Source organism: Lissotriton helveticus, chromosome 11 (assembly GCF_964261635.1).
Source record: "Lissotriton helveticus chromosome 11, aLisHel1.1, whole genome shotgun sequence".
NCBI classification, from domain to species: Eukaryota; Metazoa; Chordata; class Amphibia; order Caudata; family Salamandridae; genus Lissotriton; species Lissotriton helveticus.
In genome coordinates, this window is record NC_136072.1 from 516,665,877 (window position 1) to 516,679,800 (window position 13,924).

Genomic DNA, 13,924 nt, shown 5'->3' on the forward strand with positions numbered 1-13,924 from the left:
ACAAGATCCTTGTTTTTTTTAAATTTAGATACATGGTTTTACCAGAGGAATTCTGTAAAAGCTAAATGAAAGCAATGCCCTACCATATTGGTTTGAAACTTTTCATCGGACATTGTGTAGCACTTTGTTTTCTTTCCCTGCATATGTGAAAACCAGGAAAAGGTGGGTAATCCCTATATGTCAGTTACTATCTCCCGACTAGCTGATGCAGGTCGTAATTTAAGTTCAGATAACATTGAATGGCTTGTGTTCGCAGTATTATAGTATTTAATGTTTTCATGGCGTATTCATTGTAAAATGCTGCCGCTTACCTGATAGTTGACAACCCTACTGTTTGTGAATCCATGCTTCGTTTGTAAAATAATTTCTCATTGGTTAATTTATGAAGTGTTTTCTGTTGTCCAATGTTTTATGTATTAATTATATAAATCCACGATAAGCTAGACCTTTTGCCTTTTTAAGATGCTGGGTTCCATATTTTGCCCTGGTAACTTTGCAAAAATTCCTGTAATTTCATCAATTGCACAAAAGCTTTTAATCTTTTGTAATTCATAAGCAAATTGAATGCATTAATGAAGTAGCTATTCCATCTAACCCTATTGTGTCTCCTTATCTCCATTATAACTAATGTACTGTATAATCCAGATGAGGTAATATATATGTTTATCGTTGTTGTTTTATTTGTATAAATGATCATATATTGATCGAATAAAATACTACTACTACTTGAATTAAATAGAAACAGTGATTTTGATCTACTGTATTAAGATAGGTTTGACATATTTTAAATATGAACTCCCAAAACTCAAAAAGTGAAAGAAAGCCAAGCACTCCAGACAAGCAAATATCAGAATGCAGAGAGCAGAAGGATGCTCTATAGCAGTATGCTGCAGCATGAAGGCTGAAGCCACACAGTTCAGAAGAATCAAACAAATACAGACGACCAGCAAAAATATATATAGTTATAGGAATTGGAAATAGTATAAAACTGAAACCAACTCTTTGACCGCAAACCAACAAATTAAACTTAGGAAAATCAAAGATGACCATGCAGAAAAACTCAATGGTGATAAAAATAATGGATACAGAGCTCTTAGAAATAAGGATTGTTAAAAAAATGCCAGAAAAAAAGGAGAGCAAATTAACAGACCAAACAGCGGGGCACAAAAACACAAAAGAAGAAGGACCAGAGAGCAGAAGGCAGCCAAAGTGCACGCCACAGAGCAGGAGGAATTAAAGACAGAAAAAAATAATAAATAGAAAGAAACCTCAAACAATATTGATGGAACAATTGACAACAACGTAAGAAATAAATTTGAGCAAAGAAATCCTCGACCGCGACAAATAAGAGGCTGGAAGATCTCCACCCCTACAACGAATTCCTTCAACAACCAACAAATTGTAAGACTTTATCTCTATGGTTACAGTGATGAGAGGACGATGGGGGGGAGCAAAGAGGAACACCCAATAAAATGTCAGAGCTCAGATTATAAAATAGCCACAAAATACTTTTAAAATCTAAGAAAAAGCAACAACAGTAAAAAGAATTTCAAAAACAGGCAGAAGAGTCCCTTGCAATGTTAAAAATACTGCATTCTGAGGTTAGAATCAGCAGAGGAAACGATATACAATCTGTCACACGGATCGGGTAAATTTATGGTCAAAGGCGAGTATTTCCCAATATTCAAAAGTGAACGCTGTCTGGATGCAGATCAAAAAAGAGGAATCTGAGGGAGCAACAACCGTGAGTAAGCGTTCTGTAGAAACTAAACATACGATTCAAGCTATACAGTGTAAATTAAAAAAAAAAAATCCACAAAATAGCAAACCAGAAATCAAGCAAAGAGCGAATGACGGCGCAGACACCTTGAAGTCATCTTTAAATAAATGCATCCACCAAACACACAAAAAGATAATAGCTTTTTACGCTTCTCCAACATTCAAAAGCGTGTTTTTCCCCCTGAAACTACTGGAAATGGCACAGATGAAACAATGCAGTACAATGAAACAGAGGTTAACCCAGAATGCAATGTCAAAGAAATTGCATACACACTGACTCACAGGAATGGTGAAAGGATGTTTGAACTTCAAGACGAAATAGTATTTAGCCTAACAGTGCTCCCCATCAATCATGAACAAGCATTGACAAAGCCCCTAGTTCTGATCTTGGTAAGCTGACGCTATATTTATTTTGTTTCTTTGCAAGCACATGCCACAAAAAACAAAACAAGATGACTCCTAAATGTGGAAAACATATAATTGCAATGTTTGTTTTTTAAAATAAATTAATGATTGCATTTAATTTTAATAAACTAACCAGCAGATATGACGTAGTGTGGGTGTTTCCTAGCATGCAGATGTGCTTAGCACATCCATAAAACCCTGTAAATTTACATGCACATCAAAGGAATCTATGATTCCAATTTGTACACAGAAAATAATTATTGGTTTTGAATTACTATAATAGAAATATATAGATCAAACACACAAGATGACAACAAAAAGAAAAAGATAACAATAGAAAGAAAAAAACGTCACCATAGGTAATTATTCAACCATGTGCCCTGGCACTGGAACGCACATCGTTTTCACTGGATGTACACATATGGTTAGGCTAAATTCTGCAACACATATTTCAGGCGAACTGATGACTGAAATGGATTGACCTACTGCCAATTGCTATATGCTGTTCTTTAGGGAAGCAAAATGAATATGGAAGTTGAAAATATCATTGGATGCAGAGGATTATCCTAACCTCTTCTCTATATGTATGTATATTGCAAACACACTCATACACACTCACTAATACAAACATGCACATGCATGCATGCCAAGGGGACAAAAAGCCCCCTGGGCCAATCAGAAGAACTCTATTTTTTTAATTGGGTACGAGGGGCTCTCCATATATACAAATATCTTTGGGATTAAGGGTCTCATTATGATGGAGGCTGGATGAGCATCCGACCCCCATAGTTTCAGGTTTGAGACAGTCTGAGAAGGAGTAGGTGGTCCCAACAGCCCAATTACGATATGACCGCCATGCAGGTGGTCATAAGCATCCTTTTTTATATTGCAACTTGTGCAGTGGCCTTTTTCCAAGCCGCAGCACAAGCCGCAATAGAAAAAGGGATGGTTTTGATCATCCATGCACCTTGGGCCAAGCACCACATGGTGCATGGATGTTTGGGAGTGCACCACATGGGCCCCCGGGCCTTTGGGGGACAGGGGCCCTGCTAGGGACCCCAACGTCCAATTCTGATAGCCTTTCTGGGGCTATGGGACTGCCATGTAAAGGCTGTCGGAAAGGGACATCGTAATCCCTATGGTGATGTCTGCGCAGACACTGCCTCCCTTGTAGGGATTTCAGTCCAACCGATGCCCGACAAGCTCCTTGAGCCTGTCCGAGATGTTATCTGTCCCTCCGATCACTGCTTTCTGACCAACTGCATCGTAATGCGGATGTCAGATTTCTATCATGACTGTCGGGCAGACTGCCATCGACAACCTGTCAGTAGCAGTACGCCCAACATCCTAACTAGGACCTTAATGTCTCTAAAACTAGTTAATGGGTTTACATAAAATCACAAAAGTGCACTTTCTGGACCAAGATCTAGCTTCCAGTAAAATCTGGTATAATTCCAGTCAGCAGTTTTTGCAGTACAGCTATTAATAAACGTCTATGGAAAGTGCTTTAGGATTTTGCACCTTGGGACCCCACTGTTTTTCGTCCCCTGTTGAGGCATTGCCCAAAAACATTTGCTGCACAAACTAGGCAGAAAAATGTCAATTTTTGTTAAGATTTGTGAAGATTTGTTAAATGGCGCCAAAGTCATTAACAAACCAAAAAAGAAATTTCATGTGGATACCCTTTCCCCTTATAAAGAGCATAATATTTCCTTAATGTGGATGATTTCAAAGATATGCTTCATGTTTTGTTGTTTCATTTGTTGTGAAAGTGCACGCCCATTAGCACTAAAAATGTTATGGAATATTAGGTCTAAGGGTATCTTTCTGAATACAGTTCTGTGTGAAAAGACAGGATGATATGTTAAAGAGTGGGCTCTCTTCAAACGCCTTCTATTTACTGAATTCAGTGAAATGACATGCCCCACCTACCTGAAATTACTTAAGCTGCAGCCCTCATCTGCCCCCCCTGCCTACTGCTGCCTCCACCAAAACATCCTGTGCCACTGGCCCTAATGACCGCTGACCTTTGACACAGCAGATTCCTACTACTGACCATTTAATTACACATTATGAAGAAATGGGGGTGGGAGGTTGTTCTTGGGGTTTCTTGTGTTTTCTTAAGCTTAACTGCCTTAGTACCGCTGCCGACCCCAGGGTTGTAGGCAAGACTCTGTGTCCGTACACCTATCTGGTTATAGCACACTGCTGGTCCCTTGGGGTTGTAGACCTTTGGCTGTGTTAAAACTTTACTGCGGCATCAATAAAAAAGAATTGATCCATAAACACTTGCTATAATGTTATTGCAAGGCCTACACCATCCGCTGGCACAGCATGCTCCATTGGCACCAAACACCTACTGGTGCCCAGCACCCCGCACTCCATTGGCTCCCAACCCCCTGCTGCACATGACCTTTGACCATGACTGACATAGGGTTTTGCACATGGTCCGCTCACAGCACCTTGCCAGCACCATACTTCCGGTGCTGGGCACAGGGCCTGGCCTGTGGCCTGACCCTGCACCACCCCCAGGGCTGTGATGTAATAATATAAAATGCGTCATTTTAAGTAAGGCAAACACACTGCTTTTCTCAAAGGGGCAGAACACCAAATTACAAAAAAACAGCCTGTTGGCTTTATCAAGGGATCAGCACATCAATATATATATATATATAAAGCAGCCCTTTTGTTTTTTGTCAAAGAGTCAACATTAATTGTAAACAAAGGTATGTTTTATAAATTCAAACGCTCCAATGTATTATAATCATTTATTAGTAGGGCTTCCGGTTTTATGGTAATTCTTTTTTAAACATTTCCATCTGTATTTATCCATATTCATTTTTTGGCCATTTTATCTGTATTTTTCCATATTTATTGTGTGTTCTGCATATAAATGAAGATGTAAAACTGTAAATTTCCATATTTATTTACCTGATAGACACACCCTCATACTTTAATGTCTGTCGTGGTTAAGCTATTTAAGCTGCCAAATATTACATAACAATACATCTACTGGTAAATACTAGCATTATACTACAAATGTATATTGACACATGCTGCTATTTAAAGAAATGTCATCCTGTTTCTTAATTTCCCATGCTGTCCATCTGCTAAAATTCATGAAAAACAGCATGGAGAGTCAATTAAAAGCAGCACAATTGTCTGTATTTATCCACTTTTAAAAATAAATGCAGACGGGAAACACATTGTTATCCGTCTGTATTTATCTGTAAAAATTAGTAAAATTGAAAACAGGGAGCTTTATTTTTTAATAAAAGTTTATGGAAAAAAATAAACATATCTTTGAGTTTTTCTTTTAACATTTTCCACAGAACCCACTATAAGGGGACCCCTGCACTTTAGCTGAAGAGCATAGAGTCCCAGCTTGGAGTACTTTTTGAAAGTATGGTAAACTTTCCTGTGGTCATGGATTCAATGACCCAATAGACATACTTTTTTTTTGTTACTGTTGCTGTGGGTGTCTGCCCTCCCTGCAGCCTGCCATAAAAGAATGGTTGGTGCTGTCCCTTCCAGGGGCATCAACTAGAAGAAGAAATGCAATATGATGTTCACGCAGGGCACTCCTTGTATGAGCATGAACATTGAATGATAATTGTATGGCCCCTGATGCTTATTTGTTGTTCATTTTTTATTTTATAGATAAAGCTCCTGTTTTATGTGAGCTCATCAGATTATATGTGGAGGTGCTTCTCTGTACCTCTCCCTCAATCCAGGGAAGAACAGATCATTCCTCCTGGTTGCTCCCTTCTGGGGCGAGATGATACATAGATCTGCTGCTGCTCTGTTTAATTGAATCTGTGTTTTGTTTTCAGGGATTTACTGTATTAGGTATGCCCTTATTCTTTGTGCAATTTGTAATGCATAACATGTGATTCTTTAAATGCAATTAAACTGACTAGAAATAAATATATATATATATATAAGGCCCCAGCAGCCCCTGCTAGCTCCCCAGCTGGCACCTACTGTGGTGCTGATGTGAGCCAGCATTTTTTTTAAAGAAGTGGATTCCCTAATGCCCATCTGGGGCACCCATAGCATGGTATTTGTTTGGCCTGCGAGGGGAGTCAAATGGTCACTGAGGGAGCCGCCCACTTAAGATCCTGGTAGGTGACCTGGCGCCAAACCAGGACACCTACAATGTGTGTACCTGTTACAGGGGGGAGCCCTAAGACCATTACAGACCCTGCTAGCCCTTCTAGGTGCTAGCAGGAGTGGGCTCCATACCTTAGCTTCCACCTGGATGTGTGCTACTTATTTCTCTGCTACTGCCTGGGCAGAAGCAATGTTGGATGGGGGAAGGTCTTGACCCGGCTCCGGAGGATGGGATCCTTATAGCTGGTTTATGTCACAGGGAGGGGGGCCCAATTCCCCCTCCCCAAAAAACAAGTGGCTCTGGGGAATGGGGTCCATAAGGCCTCTTGGAGGCGTGGGAATAGAGTAGCCTGCTCCCTTCCAATTAATTTGGAATAGAACCCTGGGTGATGGGGTACCTGGAGCCTCCTGGAGGTTTGGCGAGGAGGGTCCCATGCCCCTCTCTGCCCAAAACTGTAACTGTGCTTCCCCCTTCCCTCGGGCCCTGGCTCACCCAGGTTTTTCTTTTTCATTAAAGTCAGGAGACTCAAGTTATTTTTATTGAGTCCCTGGACCCTCAGCACATCTGCAGCACCGATAAAAAATAAATGCAGTTTTTAGCCCAGTAGCCACCAGCTCTTATGGGGGCAGCTTATCTCTACTGTGCCCGCATATGCTTTTTTACTGTTATCTAAGACATGGGACTTATTCAACAAGTACTAAAATGGCTGCTGTCGCATCTTTCGTGATGTGAGGTCCACCAATCAGATTTTTTTATAAAGATCTGTTGGCTCCACAGATTCTCCACAACATGAAATATTTATATTTTTCTAATCCTAATTTCCCAAAAACTACTGGAAAAATGTACACCATATCACAAAATGCAAGCTTTCTGGACCAAAATCTATCTTTCTGCCAAATTTACTGCATTTCCTTTCATGCTTTTTGGCTGTGTCTATTTTTCCTATGGAAAAATTAATTGTGCAATCACATTTTGGGGACACTCTTTTTTATAGGCCCGCGTTTGATGGACCACCTCAAAACTTTCCAAGAAAGCCTCTTGAAGATTCATCAAACAGTGCCAATATTATGAGGAAATGAAAACATTATTTTACCCCAAAAATATTTTCTATATTTAATGTAACTTCTGGGTGGTGAGCCGCCAAGTCTGATTCTGTTACCTAGCCTCACATGAATAGTGGGGCTGCTGTTAACTCAGCAGTATTGTAGGATTGAAGAGTCTTACACTTTTCTTGTTCCTCTATCGTCTCGATGAACTCACCCTTTTTAAATATTCCTGTGGAGGTTCAGCAACATTCATACTTTGTTCAGCTGCTTTTCCACCGCAGAAACATACATTGAGCCATGCAAGCTCTTCATTTTTAATGCTATAACACGCATAAAGGATTAATCTCAATTACATTTCAGATGATGTTAGTCACGAGAATGCTGCCAATACACATTTTTCAGACCTCAGAGTGAGATTTCTTATTTCTTTTTTTAACCCAAAGACCAATGAATCTTCCAGCACTAGCAGTCATGCACTGTACCTGTTGATGCTGAGCTTCTGTGCTAAGAGCTGCCAGTCTTTCCCTTTGGAGTTGGGTGTGTCAAATGTTGCACATATTCTCTGTCGGATAGAGTAAGGGATTTTGAAGGCTTTGGGTCCGGTCTGCGCGGGGAAAGTGCTGTCCTCGTGTGCAAAGAAAGCAGTCATCTCGCGTTCATTCTGCACAAAAGAAAAGTAAATTTCAGGACTGAGAACTTGTAGCCAAATGTAGACACAGACAACCACTTATTCTCAGGAGACACAACAAGCATTGTAAAAGCCATTTAGTCACCAGTGGCCTGTGACCAAGTGGTATTTGGACAAACTATTGAGTTTTTAAATATCGAGTTATAGAAATTATCAAGAAAAAATATTGAGATGCAAAAATATTGTGATGCAAGAATATCGTTGTCATGAATATCGATTTTTCAGGTAAGTAATATCATTGTCAAGAATATGATAGTTGTTTTCAATAATATAACTGTAAAACATATTGTTTTTTATTTATCTTTAAGTGTTTAAGTTCATACAATAATTGTATGTGCTAATATTGATTGTATAATTTTTTATAATATTTTAAGATATAGTTTACCATTTTAAGTGATTTATAATTGTTAATGTAATTGTTAATAGTAATCTAGCGTCGTAGTGGGTTGCTAGGTTTGTAGGGGTATAAGGTGGGAGGCTAGTTAGTATAATTACTTAACAATTAATTATTAATTTACTATTAAAGTGATGAATTATGTTAATTGCTTTATAATTATATTTTTAATTTACATATTAATTGCTGGCTGGGGGGTTTATAAGGGTATAGCGTGGGAAGGTCTTAAGTAATAATTAACTAACAACTAATACCTAATTTATTATTAAATATTTAATTGATTATTAATTATGTTGTGTTATACTTATGTATTTTAGTTTAAGTGTGAGCTACTAGGTTTTTGAATTGCTAGTGTGGGAAGTTAATTAAGTAACAAATGAATAACTATTTTTAATTGATAATGTCAACTGTTTGATTGATGTTTAGTTTAGTATATATAATTTATAATTATATAAATCATTTTTATTTGGTTAATTAATAATGTTAATTTTAAGAATTTTATATTGTTTTACATTTGTTGTAAATTAATTGGGCTATTGAAATATGTTATGTGTTTGAAGTGAAGTACATTCTCTACTGTTGCACAGACTAGAGTAGGGATAGTAAGCATTACCCCTCTGAAGTCCAACGGTTTCTCTACCATTGCACAGACTGGAGTGGGAATAGTAAATGTAACCCCTCCAAAGTCTATTGCTTTCCCTACTGTGGCACAGACTGGAGTGGGAGTAGCAAATGTAATCCTTCTGAAGTCCAATGGCTTCTTTACTGCTCCACAGACTGGACTGGGAATAGTGAATTTCATCCCTCTGAAGTCCAACGCTTTCCTTTCTGTTGCACAGACAGGAGTGGGAATAGTAAGTTTCCTACCAAAGCCTAATGCATTCTTTTCTGTTGCACAGACTGGAGTGGGAATAGTAAATGTTACTTCTCCAAAGTACAACACTTTTCTTACAGTTGCACAGACTCTTGCCCTACTGTTTCACAGACTAGAGTGGAAATTATATATATATATATTATTCCCAGACTTCTATCATTAATATTTGTTCATTTTTTTATTTATTTTATATTATATATATATATATATATATATATATATATATATATATATATATATATATATATATATATATATATCGTTTTAATTTCATAATTTCGGTGATTTTTTCAAAGTTTTGCATTTGATTTGTTAATATTTGTATGTTTTTTATATATATATATATATATATACATATATATATATATGCTCACTGAAAAAAATCAAACTTTACAAGGACGTCATTGTTAGGAAATAGAATTTTTGAAAACGTAGAAATTCACACAAAAAAAACATAGGTCACTGGAAGCATTTTTAAAGCTCCCGCTAGCGAAGAGCGGACTTTATCTTTGCTTTCGCTTGGCGGGAGCTTTGCAATTGCTCCAGTCAAGCAAGAGCAAACACAGACCGCTCCGCTTACTAATTTTGACTTGGCCCCACGGTATGGGTCCCAGGGGCTAAAATGGGCCTGGGGAGGTGGGTTGCATGCCCCCTGCCCCTCTGAAGCTACAGCTGGGCCCTGGGAATGGGTCCCTGGGCAATATTTGTCCTGGGAGGGGTTCTGCGTGCCCCCTCTTGTTATAATTTAAAGGCTGGGCCCCAGGTGATGGGGTCCCCGGGGCTGCAATCAGCCATGGGAGGGGGGCCATGTAGGCTCACTTCCCCCAAATCTATAAATTCCCCCGCTGACCAGGTTAACCCAGGAGGCAAAACAAAAACTGGCACGGAAAGCCACAGTTTTTTCTTTAATTTTATTGCAAATCCTATACAAATACATTGCGATGTTGATAAACAAATGCCTCTTTGGAACCCCACCACCAGGCCCAGGGGGTCAGGGTATTCCTACCCTTCCTTCTTATGGGTTTTTTCAGTTTTTTCTTGGGACTCTGCTAAGTCGGAGCCCTAAAATGCTGCCACTTCCAGGATTAAGTGGTGGCAGAGAATTAGATCTCATCATTAGATCTGTTAGATTCGCGGAGCATACGCATCCCTAGATATACAATAATCAGTTTTCTTTGATAACTCCAAAAGTACTGATCTGATTTACACCAAATTATTAAAAGGGCTCTATCCGGACCAAGATGTAGCTTTCTGCCAAATTTAGTGCAAATATGTCCAGCGGTTCAGGCTGTAGTCATGTCTAAAATCCCAAAGGGAAATTACACAGGGAAATTGTGTTTTTAGACCCCGCTCTCTTTCTCACGCCCAGCCTGATGAATCACCTGAAACAGCAGCTGAGGTGAGTGGCAAACTAGTTTTGAAAATGTTGTGAAGATTCGTGCAACGGCGCCAAAGGAATTAGCAAAACAAAAAACAGTTTTCCCATGGTTTGAAACTAGATCCTAACAATATGTATATATACAAATATAGCTTCAGGCACTTTGGGATGAATATATATATATAACGTTTTTTGACTAGGCTATATCTTTGACGCCATTTAACAAATATTAACAAAATTTCCCCCAAAAATGTGCACCAGTAATTCTAGTTGTACATGGAAAGTTTTGGGGCGATCTGTCAAGTGGGGGTCGAGAAAAAGGAGGGGTAAAGAAGGTACAATTCCCATGTTTATTCCTATATGGATTTTAGATACACCTACAGCCCGGACTTCTGTACGGTATACCACCAAATTTGGCAGAAAGGTAGCTCTTGGTCCAGAAAGAACCCTTTCTGTTACTTGGTGTAAATCTGATTGGCTGCCAACACTTCAACCAGGAAGTGATGCCAGCCATTTTGGGACTCTGCTTCAGCCAAGTCACAAAAAAGGAATGAAAAAAAGGGGGAAGGCACGCAATACCCTGACCCCCTAGTCCTAGGGACCCCGCCAGGGCAAAATTGCTTTTTTTTATGTTGCAGCGAAATTGTGACAGAGTTGTGAATTTGTGGCAAAAAAAATTCAAAAACAAGAGCGGTCTCCCACACTTGTTTTTATTAAGCACCCCTGGTGGTCCCGGTCGAGGGCATAATTTAAAATATATTTTGGGGTTCCGTTTCACTGCTGTACAGATCACCAGTGCCTGCAGCGGCTAGGCGCCTCTTCTGGTGTCAGTAAGGAGAGCAGCTGAGGCATTTCATGGCTCACTGAGACCTGCTCAGTACAAAGAAGCTCCAGCCACTCTCCAGTGCTGCCATGCTTTTGTCCCTCCTTTAGTCGCCGGGGCCGGGCCATGCACAAAGAGACTCTGCCATTGAAATCCGGCCCACTTGTTGCTGGAGGACCCATCCACTCTATGGCATTCACTCACATGCAGTTAAAGAACTAAAAGCCAATATTAACCCTAGCTTACCGGAAGAGCAGGGTGCTGGTAAACCTGGGTGCTTTAAGAGCTAAGCACAGGGAGATCTGGATTTGAGGAGAGCTAGATGTGATAAAACCTGGGTTCTTGGAGAGACTGCAGGTCACAGGGCTGAAAGGGCTGGGTGAGGTACTGATTAATAGAAGAGATGGGTGCAAAGAGAGCTTTGTACGGGAGAGCTGGCACAGGAAGGGATCGGTGCGGAAACCTCTGATGGAGATTTGGATTGGAATGAATGTGAGCTCGAATTGATGGGTTTTGAACGTGGAGGGGGGAAATGGTGCTAGGACAGGTGAGAGCCTGGAGTGGCGGGTCATGCTGTACCAGGCTCCAGTCCCTTATTTCCAGACTCACTATCTCTTACATGCTTCATTTCCTCTAGTAATTGTCTTCTCTGAACTCTACAGTCAAAGCCCCTACAACCGGTGCACATTTGCTGCAGGTCTCTGTTGCTGGTGGGCACCAGGCTCCAGCCCCCTGTACTAGGCTCAGTTTTACTGTGTCCTTAATTTATTGCACTCAATACCTTCTCCTCACAACCCTGAATTTCAACCCCCCACTTATTTCATTTATTTACTTTCAGTTTTCTATAGCATATACTCATCCCTATGGAGATTAGGTGATTTTCACAGAATCACAGCAGGCTGAGCCCAAGCCGGAATTCGAACTTGGTTCCCCAGTGCTGAGCCTTTAGGCCACATCTCCTCACCCTTGATACCGGGTATCGCTTCTGCATATCTGTGATGCAGGCAGATACTAGTGCCAAAATGGCCCGTCTCATACACATTTTCTCTTGCTAAATATCCATCCAACACCACAGCCCCATCAACCCCTGCTACCAGTGAATAGCTGCATGCTTCTCCAGACTCATGGTTAAACTTGCATGCTTTGACTCTTGCATTAGCTATTCATGCACTGTACCCCAGAGCTGTAAGTGCATTGCTGCCACACAAGCCCCTTTCTCCAGTGTAAGTTACCTTTGCACCCTTCAGCTCTTGCAATAATACAACCCCCATCACCCGCCCCCAGCACAGCAAACCACACTGTTGCCATCTGCTGCTGCAGGCCCCCGGTGAATGCGGCACCCTAATTTCCCTGTCAACAGCACACCACGGCTCAAGGTTTCTTGGCAAGGAGTGGCATCATGAAATGTACCTGCTCAGAATTTTTTACTCAAAGCTTATTAAATGGAACATGGCTTATTGCATGAAGTAATCATAATGCTACTCACAGACCCATACAGCCACTCACACACACACAAATTTCCCTCGTACAAAACCATTGAAATTCAACAGTTATGGTTACCTGAGCTACCTATAACTTATGGCACCGCAATGTACTGCTTATGACCTCACAAATAACATCACTCATGAAATGGTCAGTGACATCTAGTGGGTTGGAGCACTTTGACAGCTCCCACCCATTGGAACCAGAGTGTTTTCTTCGGCTCGGTGGAGCTCTCTGCAAACAGCTATGTCCCGCGGTGCCCACCAGCAGAACCCAGACGTAGGAGGTGGCAATCCCCAGGGTCATTATTGACTCCAGGGGGTGCATGGCCCCCTCCTTTCTTGTTTCTGTCTCAGGGGAGGTTGTGGTCCCCAGGGCTAGGGGTCTGCATGGACCCCCTCTTTAAAATAAATTGCAGCCCTTGGGGGTGGTCCCTGGGGCTTGGGGGGAGTTTTGTGCAGCCCCTGCATTAAATTTATCAAAAGCCCCAGGGAGATAGTAGTCCCCGGGTCCCGGGATTTGGGGGATACTGCGTGGCCTCCCCTGTTCATTTTATTTAAAGCCCCGGGGAGTTGTGGTCCCCGGGGCCTAGCGGGGTCTGCGCAGCACCCTAATTAAATTTAACTAAACTGCTAGGAAGGTGGTGGTGCCCGAGGCTCAGGGATCCATGAGGCGCTCCCATTCATTTTACTTATTGCCCATGAGGTGGTGCTCTCTGGGGCCCAGGGGAGGTCTGCGCAGCCCCTGAATTACAGTTACTAAAAGCACCAAGTGGTCCCTGGGGCTCGGGGTTCCACTCCGTCCCCCCTATTCATTTTACCTACAGTCCTAGAGAGGTGGGGATTCTGGGGGTGGTCTATGTGACCCCTTTTACATTGACATAACGCTCCAAAGAGGTGGCTGTCCCTCTGGCATAAAATTGCACCCCTGCTGTAATTTAA

The 13,924-nt window shown here is 41.1% G+C and overlaps 1 protein-coding gene across 1 annotated transcript in view; it reads right to left on the reverse strand.

Moving 5' to 3' along the window:
- Positions 1-13,924, reverse strand: part of UNC5D (unc-5 netrin receptor D) — a 1,369,357-nt gene that overhangs the window by 50,318 nt on the left and 1,305,115 nt on the right. The window contains exon 16 of the mRNA XM_078666140.1: positions 7,827-8,005. Coding sequence (XP_078522266.1) covers positions 7,827-8,005 — 179 coding nt within the window. The remainder of the gene's footprint in view (positions 1-7,826; positions 8,006-13,924) is intronic.